A 9,948-nucleotide genomic window follows, 5' to 3' on the forward strand; every position below is an offset into this window, starting at 1 on the left:
TGGAATTTTTTTTTGTTATTAATTTAGATGTTATAAATTTATTATTTTTTGAGTTCTAATTTGCGAAACATATTTTTTAAATGGGTTCGTGGGTTTGTTGGACTTTAAACAGGCATGAGTTAAACTTAAAAAAAAATGCTTATAAAGAATAATATGTCTAGATTTTGCCCATCTATTTATAATATGGGTCAAGCTCGTCAAAGTCAAAACTCGGTTCGACTCGACTCATTTTTATCCATAATTATATATAGTTTTAATTTATGTTCCGTGATCTCAGGAGCGGTTTTTAAACATATTATTCAAAAAGTGATTTTAATTAAACGGTTTTGTTTACTTTTTGGCTGGTGATATTTTGGTTCCATATACTTTTCCATAATATAATTCAAATATTGATGTGTTTCATCTCAATAATTTTGAAAAATGTGAGTGTTTGTGTTGGCTTTATTGCATGCCATGCATCCACCCTACTATCTCAGTAAAATAAATTTTTTTTCAAGAACTATGAAAAGCTGTTTTTCTGGCCTACTGGATTGACTATATAAAAAGTATAAGTTATATGATATAGAGAAGAATATGATATTCATTTTTAAAGATGTAAGTTTCTCAAAAAATATATTTCCATTTCACTCCATCAACATTTTAAAGTTTTCTCCCGTTCAAGAATTTTCTGACACTATCCTATCATACACCAATACCGAATCAGTTCCAATAGAAACCACCAAAATAACAAGCTTTTATACTATATTAAATATTATTTGGAGAAAAAAAATGAATGACTTGCTTCTCATTGAATCTGAAATTGGTTTATATAGACAGCTGGATGCATAAGTAGTAATTTAACTAATTTTGAAGAATCTAACAAACTAACAAGCTTGAATATCTAGCTGATTTATTAATTGTACACCTGACATGATTTAATGAATAAATATTATCCTAATATTAACTTTTGACTCTAATAGTTTACAATAATACTAAAGAGATAATAATTAAATTTATCTTATTTAACAAAACATTTATAATTTTATGTATATAACATCTATAATTATATATTTATTATATTTAAAGTCAAATAAATATTCTAATAATAATTAATAAATAAATAAAAAGATAATTTTAAATTGTTTGAGTTAATTAATTTTCTCTCCATAATATTATTCTATGCTTGTGGGATTAAATTTTATTACTATTTGTCCCACAATAGACAAGAAAAGAAAAACTTTCTAAGAAGTTTCAACGGAATCTTTTACCGGAGGAATTCACCAAGTAACTAATGTAATTTTGAACCTAATAGTTTGATTATAGTTGTTAGAAATAAGAGACCAAATTAAAGAAAGTGTTTTGTGTATTATTCAATTTGATTAAAAGTACAATGTACAAGGGGTATATATAGGTGCCAGAATAATTAAAGTAATAAAAGCATAGAATCCTACAATTAATATACAATTATGATATATAAATATAAACGATACTAACTGATCTAAAATGATTCTAATGATTCTCTAATGATTCTCTAACATCCCCCCTCAAACTCAAGTGGAAACTAAGGATACCATCTTGAGTTTGGATAACAAAGTCCGGAAACGAGTCGGGTGATGAGCTTTCGTGAAGATATCAGCAGTCTGATCCAGTGTTCCAACAGCAATGAGACGGACAGCATCAATAAGGATACGTTGCCGAACAAAGTGACAATCAATCTCAATATGTTTGGTGCGTTCATGAAAGACATCATTATGTGCAATCTGAATAGCACTGCGGTTGTCACAAAAAACATCAGTAGGGGACGACTGAGGAGCACTCAAATCTTCGAGAAGCCAACGAATCGAGATAACCTCAGCAGTGGTGTCAGCGAGGGCACGGTACTCAACTTCTGTGCTTGATCGAGCAGTAAACGTTTGCTTCTTAGCACGCCAAGAAATGAGAGCGTCGCCAAGAAACAAACAGTAACCAGTAGTAGAACGACGATCAGTGTGATCACCAGCCCAATCAGCATCAGAGTATGCCTGAAGAGACAAAGAGGAATGGGCAGAAAAATAAAGGCCATAAAATAAAGTGCCTTTGATGTAGCAAAGAATGCGAAGAACTGCCGCATAGTGAGTAGTACGAGGAGCTGACAAGAACTGGCTAAGTACATGAACTGGATAGGCGATGTCTGGTCGGGTGACTGTTAAGTAGACGAGTCCTCCAACTAGCTGTCAATAGAGAGTAGGATTATCCAAAACAGTGCCATCCATAGGAGTAAATCGAACATTAGGCTCAAGAGGAGTAGACTCAGTGCGACTATCTGTAATTTCGGCTCGAGCAAGGAGATCTGAAGCATATTTAGCTTGAGAGAGATAGATACCATCATCAGTGGATATGACTTCTAGACCAAGAAAACAGCTGAGAGAACCAAGATCTTTCATCTCAAAAGTACGCTGAAGGGACGCCTTGAGATCAGAGATACCATCAGTATCATCTCTAGTAATGATCATGTCATCAACATACAGAAGTAGAAGAACAACTCCTCGTTCACTTTTACGAATAAAGAGAGTATTCTCATGAGGACTGCAAGTGAAACCAAGACTGCATATGGTAGTGCTGAACTTGTCAAACCATTCACGAGGAGCTTGCTTAAGCCCATAAAGTGCCTTGCGAAGGAGACAAACTTTGCCAGAAGGACAAGGATAACCTGGAGGGGGTTTCATATAGACCTTCTGTTTCAAATCTCCATTAAGAAAAGCATTCTTCACATCCATCTGACTGAGAGACCATTTTTTGACCGCAGCAATGGCAAGAAGAGCTCGAACAGATGTGAGACGAGCAACAGGAGCAAAAGTCTCTTCATAGTCAATACCATACTCTTGCGTACAACCCTGAGCAACCAATCGTGCCTTATAACGGTCAATAGAACCATCAGAGCGAGTCTTGATCTTGTATACCCATCTGCTTCCCACAACTTCCTGATTAGAAGGAGAATCAACCAAGTCCCAAGTGTGTGCTTTTTCAAGTGCCTGTATTTCTTCCTGCATTACTTGTTGCCAATTTGGATTTGTGGAGGCTTCTTTGAAAGACTTAGGTTCATGTTGATGAAGAATAGTAGAAAAACAATGATAATCAATAAGATGAGGAGGTGGATTTCTCACCCTGGAACAGCGAGTGGAAGGAGGAGGCATGACTGTAGGAGCATCGTCCGGTCCAGAATCATCGGGAGATGGAGAAGGCAGAAGAACAGGAGGCTGTGGAGGGTGAATCGAGACAGAACCTGTAGAATCATCACTAGGAAAAAGATCAACATTGGGATTAGAGAAAAAAGGTGATTGAGTAGGAGGAATAGACTCAAAGGAGGAGAAACGAGAAAACATATGATGATTCTAGTGAAAGATATCTCTGTTTAATCCATGGTATCGATTCAAGTTTTGACTATAAAGTAATGAATATTGTAGCGTGAGTCTTATTTCTTATAGAATCTCTAATGCTTGATTGCCTCCAAATACTTGTAGTTCAAAAAAGAAAAAAGAGGAATGTAACTTTGCGTATATTTATTGTGTTGATGGAGTGAAGGATATGACGAAAAGATGCTTATTATTTCATGGAGCTTCTCAAGGATCTGATTCTTAGTTTGAGCGAAACTGTTCTACAATAATCCAGCTTCTTTTCCATTTTTGAGGCAGATTCCATTACATGCATCACCTATCTCAGCACTGTCTCTGATTTTTGTCTTCCTTCCTTTCTTTTTTTCTTCATTTGCTGCATTACAAGATCATTCTTATTAACAATCCATTTGTTCCCTACAGCAATCTGCACTCATCAAATTAAAGCAAAACCAATCTCTCATCTTTGTCTTCTTTTCCCTTTTTTCCCCCCTTCATTTGTTGCATTTCTGAAAATGGCTGAGGCCTTGCTTGAAGTTGTGCTGGAGAAATTGACCCCTTTGATCCTGAATGAATTTGCAGCCTTCTTTGGAATCAGGGGAAAGGCTGAAGAGATGTCACGCACTTTAGAACTCATCAAAGCTGTTCTTGATGATGCCGAACAGAAACAATGGTCTAATCGTCCTCTGAAGGTGTGGCTGCAGCAGCTTAAAGATGCAATGTATGTGCTGGATGATATCCTTGATCAGTTGCCTACTCAATCCTCTCAACTTGGGTGCTTAACTTCTTTGAACCCAAAGAAGGTGATGCATCGTCGTGAACTTGGACAGAAGTTGAATGAGATAACAGGGAGGTTGGATCGAATTGCTCAAGATAGGACCAACTTTGATCTTAGACAAGGTGTGAGGGAGATCCCAAGTGAATCGCGCCAAACTAGCTCAACTATCGCCGTTCCTCAAGTGTACGGACGAGTTGAAGATAAAAGGAGAGTTGTGGAGTTTCTTCTTAGCCCATCACGAAGCTCCGAGTTCCTTTCCGTCTATCCCATTGTTGGCTTTGGTGGTCTCGGGAAAACAACACTTGTTCAGCTGGTCTACAACGATCCAGACGTAGGTAACAAATTTTATTTGAAGATTTGGGTGTGTGTTTCTGAGAATTTCACGATGGACAGTATTTTGCGTTCCATTGTAGAAGCTATCACAAATGAGAAGTATGAGCTCAAGGCTTTAGATGTAATGGAGAAAAAAGTGAAAGAATTGCTACAAAGTAAAAAGTATTTACTGGTTTTAGATGATGTCTGGAAAAGAAGCCAAGAAATGGAATTGGGATTAACCCAAGACAAATGGGATAAGTTAAGATCGGTATTGTCATGTGGATCTAAAGGCTCCTCCATTTTAGTATCCACTCGTGATAAGGATGTTGCAACAATTATGGGAACATGCCAAGCTCATTATTTGGACCGTCTATCCGATGATGATTGTTGGTCGTTGTTTAAACTGCGCGCATTTGGACCTGACAGAGAAGAGCGTGCAGAGCTTGTGACAATAGGGAAGGAGATCGTCAAGAAATGCGGAGGATCACCTCTTGCAGCACTGGCATTAGGAGGTGCGATGCATTCTAGAAGCACCAAAAATGAATGGCTTGAAGTTCAGAGAAGTGATCTTTGGAGTTTACCAGATGGGAATGATATTATGCGTGTCTTGAGATTAAGCTATTCTTGTTTAACGCCAACTCTAAAGCAGTGTTTTGCTTTCTGTGCCGTATTTCCCAAAGATACAGAAATCAAGAAGCAAGAATTGATTTATCTTTGGATGGCTAATGGATTTATTTCATCCCGGCGAAACTTGGAGGTGGAGGAGGTTGGCAACATGGTTTGGAATGAATTATGCCAAAAGTCATTCTTCCAAGATGTCAGGGTTGATGACTTTTCTGGCAAGATTTATTTCAAGATGCATGATTTAGTCCACGATCTTGCTCAATCAATTTCAGGGCAAGAATGTATATGCTTGGAGGAACAAAACCTTAATGATTCTTCAAGAAACCCCCATCATATTGTTTTTCACGGCATTGATAAAGAACAATTCAATAAGAGAGCCTTTGAAAAAGCTGAATCCTTGCGGACATTGTATCAACTGAATTCGGATGAATTTCCCTTCAGCTCTAGATTGATTCCAACAAATAATTCGCTTCGAGTTTTGTGCATATATAGTAGAAAGATACCATCATTTGGGAGTTTAAGTTGCTTGAGGTATTTGGAACTTTGTAATTTGGATATAAAGAGCTTGCCTGCTAGTATTTGCAATTTGCGTAGATTGGAAATCTTGAAACTAAAAAAATTGTGGAGGCTTCGCCGTCTACCAAAACACTTGACGAGGATGCAAAATCTCAGACATCTTGTCATTGAACTTTGTGGTTCTCTATCTGAAATGTGTCCAGACATTCAGAAACTGTGTGAATTGAGAACACTAAGTGCATACATTGTGAAATCAGAGAAAGGGCATAGTTTGGCAGAATTACATCATTTGAATCTGAGAGGAGAGCTTAACATCAAAGGCCTAGAAAATGTTGGGAGTAGATCTGAAGCTGAAGATGCCAATTTGAAGGATAAACAAGACCTTCGAGAATTAAGCTTGTCATGGTCAAGAAGTGGTGGTAAGACGAAGTCGATTGTTGGAGCAGAAGAAGTACTTGAAGCGCTTCAACCTCACTCCACACTCAAGCTGTTGACCATACAAGGCTATAAGGGAATGCATTGGCCAACTTGGATGGAAAACAATTCTGCCACCCACAATTTAGTTTCTCTTCGACTTGTGAATTGTGGAAAGTGCGGGCATCTTCCTCCAGTGGGAAAACTTCCATTTCTGAAGAAGCTTGTGGTAAGTAGCATGAATGATGTGCAGTACATTGAGGAAGATGAAAGTTATGATGGTGTTGAAACAATGCCATTCCCATCTTTGGAGGAATTGCGAGTGGAGAGATTGCCAAAGGTGGAGAGGTTGTTGAAACGGGAAATAACACATATGTTCCCCTCTCTTTCTACCATAGAAATCACCGATTGCCCTAAACTGCAATTGCCGTGCCTTCCAAGTGTTAAGGACCTCACTGTTTGGTATTGTAGCAATGAGCAACTGAAGTCAATCTCTAATCTCAACGCTCTTAACCAACTTCATCTTTTTCATAGTGATGAAGTGTCGCGCTTCCCAGAAGGAATGATGAACAACATGACCTCCCTTGCAACTCTGGAGATACAATATTTCAGAGAATTGAAGGAACTGCCATCTGACATCACAAAACTCACTGCTTTGTCTGATCTTGGCATTTTTGAATGCGGTAAGCTGGAGTGTTTACCAGAACAGGGTTGGGAAGGCTTATCTTCACTTCGAAAACTGTTAATTCTTTACTGTAAGAGTTTGGGATCCTTGCCTGATGGTGTCCGGCACTTAACTTCACTTGAATATTTGAGTATTGTTGGCTGCCCAATGTTGAAAGAGCGGTGTAAGAAAGGAACAGGGGAGGATTGGCACAAGATAGCACATGTTCCCCATGTATATTTAATTTAATGTATTCTTAGTTTATACACAGCTTATTCATTATTTTCTTTTTATTTTGTTGTGTATTTGCATAATCATGGTTTTAATATCTTGTATTGTATTTTATCTTCATTTGTATTGTTCTTTCATATTACACAGCTTATTCTTGATGCTTCTTATATACTTCAATTCCTACTATAATTAAGTCAGTAACAAGTCAACTCATTCTTAGCATGTATAAATGGAATTACAAGTCATTCACAGCAGTGCAATATATAAATGTTCTCTTCAATTTTATAATTTCTTTTTTTTATTCTATCCATTGAAGCCACAACTAACATTATGATTTATTAATAATACAAGAGAATCACTTCTTCTAAATCTGGAATTTCAATAAGCTAGGGATATTTTGATTCATTTTTCTTGTCGTACCAAACAAAGAAATTCAAGTCATCGGTAGCTCTATAATAATAGCAGACATGCGAGGACTACTATTTAGTATTTAATTTGAATAGGATACTTCATATTCAAATAAAATATATAATAAATTTATTTCACGTACTATTTTATATATAAAAAACTTAGACATACTCCATGCTAACGCATCATTAAGAATATTTACTTTCTAATTTTTGGTCGAAATATTAAGGATCAATTGTGCACTCAGTTAACAAATAAATTTTAAAGAATATGAGAATAGCCATGCTCTCTAAAACTCAAACTTTATTCTTTCAATTTTAATTTCTTATTATCATTCTTCAATTTAGTGTGTGCTTGTGAAGAGATCAGAGTTAGGAAACTCTATGTAATGAATACACTCACTTGCGTGCAATAATCATTCATTATTCTTCAATATAATAGACTTTCATTAAAAACAAAATGGATGAGAATAACTTAAATATATAATATTTCTCCTTTTATTTAATTGAATATAAGTGCTTATTTATTTGAAAAATAACTTCTATTCTTGTGTATAGAATTTAACAAAATAATCCCCTGATAAATAATAACCTCACACTTCCACACTTTATAATCAGCTCGTCTTATAATACAATTCAAATATTGAATTTCTTCTAAATAATTAGGGTGTACATGAGCTGGGTCACATCGGGTTTAGTTTAACTCAGATCCGACTCGAAATATAGACCGGGCCTAGCTTTTAGACCCTAAGTCGATCCTAAATCTGATGAAACCTACGTACTTTCGGGCCGGGTGAAAACCGGATCTTTAGCATGTAAAAATCACCTAATCTCGCTCCAACCATTATTTCACAATTCACATAGTAAAATTCACTTAAAAAAATATAATAAGAACCAACCCTTCTCTAAAATTAAAGCATAACCATAATCAATACTAATATTATCTAATAACACCAAATATTTAAATCAATACAAATAACACAATATTATGCATTAGTCTAAAATCTTATACATTTTAAACATAAAACATTAACTTATAATCTTATAATAACTAATAACACAAAATATTAAGGTTTACAATATTTAAATTCTACATAAGAATAGCCATCATCCATCACTAATAACACAAAATATTAATTGTGTATGATGACCAAGCCACTGGACCGAGTTCGGGTGACCCGAACTATAGCTCCGACCCAACCCGAAATAATGACTGAGTCTATTTTTGAGACCTTTACTCGGTTTTAGACCCGATAAAATCATACTAAATTAGTTTCTAAAGTGTTTGGGGCCTGAGTCTTCGAACAGGGCCGGACCATGTACACCCTATAAATAATTAATAGGACAAACATTTATGGGAGCATGTACAAGAGGAATCTCTGCAATCTGCACCAGCTGTGAAACCATATTTGTTGATGCATTCTAGGATACAATAATAGGAGTTTCCATCTTTGCAACTTTCGTCATACCAAACATCTTCACACCTCTTATCTCCAATCACTTGAATTGTCATCAACACCCCTACATAATATCAACATATTTTATATTTCAATAGAACATGGAAATGATTATATATTCCAATAAGGGAAAAAAGTTAAAGATACTAATAAAGTAATGATGAACCTGAAACCAAAAGAAGAAGAAACAATTTTTTTGCTATAGTTAATTTAGCCATCTTTCTATTATAAGTGCAGTCTGTGAGCAACTCCAAGGAAATGAAGGGGCTATATATATAATTGGAAATTCGTTTTAATAAATAAAAAGATTTGAAAGTTTGTGTTTGATGTTAAACAAAATTTAGATATTAAATCAAAATTAAATTATTTAGTTCAAAACGATATTTCTATTATTTAATATTTGATACTTATTTAGACTAATTTTTTATTGTCACTCAAATATTATTAGTGTATGTTTATTGGATTAAATTTACCGCTCTTAGTCTCACAATATTAGACAATACAATTAAAGGAACTTTTTATAAGAAATATTTTTCATTTTAAAAATATTATTAGCCTATTTTCATTTCTTACGGCAACTTGTTATTAATTGAAAATGATCATCATTAAGAATTTAGTCATATATAGTGTTAAAGTATAGTCCAAATTAAACTCCAAACAGCATAAATATTTGTTACGTCATTAATTTTTAAATAAGTATAATTCTTTCAAAAAGTGACTTACATAATTTTGAAACATTAATAAAAATATGATGAGTGAATTGGTATTATGAAAAGTCAGTAAATGAATGATTATGAAAAATTAAGAGTAATCAAGTTAGTGATGAGTGGAAGGAGATAATATTTTTGAAAGATTATTAAAAATAGAAATCGCTTGGTATTTATGAAAAGTTAGTGAATGTACGTATCACGACAAATTGAAAAGTTAAAAAATAATACTATAATTAAGTTAGTGGTGCCAAGTGAATCAGAAGAGATAATTAATTGAATATATATATATTATTGAATCTTATCTTAAACAGATAAGTAATGTGAATTTTTCAAATGATCTCATAACTTTGAAATAATGCTTGTAAATATGTCTTTCAAATTTAACTATTATCTAATATATATTTACGATAATGTCAAAGAGAAAATAATTAAAGTTACTTTATTATTTAATATAATATTTATAATTTTATATACATAACATT

The 9,948-nt window shown here is 34.4% G+C and overlaps 1 protein-coding gene across 1 annotated transcript; it reads left to right on the forward strand.

Moving 5' to 3' along the window:
- Positions 3,728–7,175, forward strand: LOC107619308 (putative disease resistance protein RGA1). The gene has a single exon (XM_016321562.2). The coding sequence runs from the start codon at positions 3,866–3,868 to the stop codon at positions 6,908–6,910; it is 3,045 nt and encodes a 1,014-aa protein (XP_016177048.1). The 5' UTR covers positions 3,728–3,865; the 3' UTR covers positions 6,911–7,175.

This window comes from Arachis ipaensis, chromosome B09 (genome assembly GCF_000816755.2).
Source record: "Arachis ipaensis cultivar K30076 chromosome B09, Araip1.1, whole genome shotgun sequence".
NCBI lineage: Eukaryota > Viridiplantae > Streptophyta > Magnoliopsida > Fabales > Fabaceae > Arachis > Arachis ipaensis.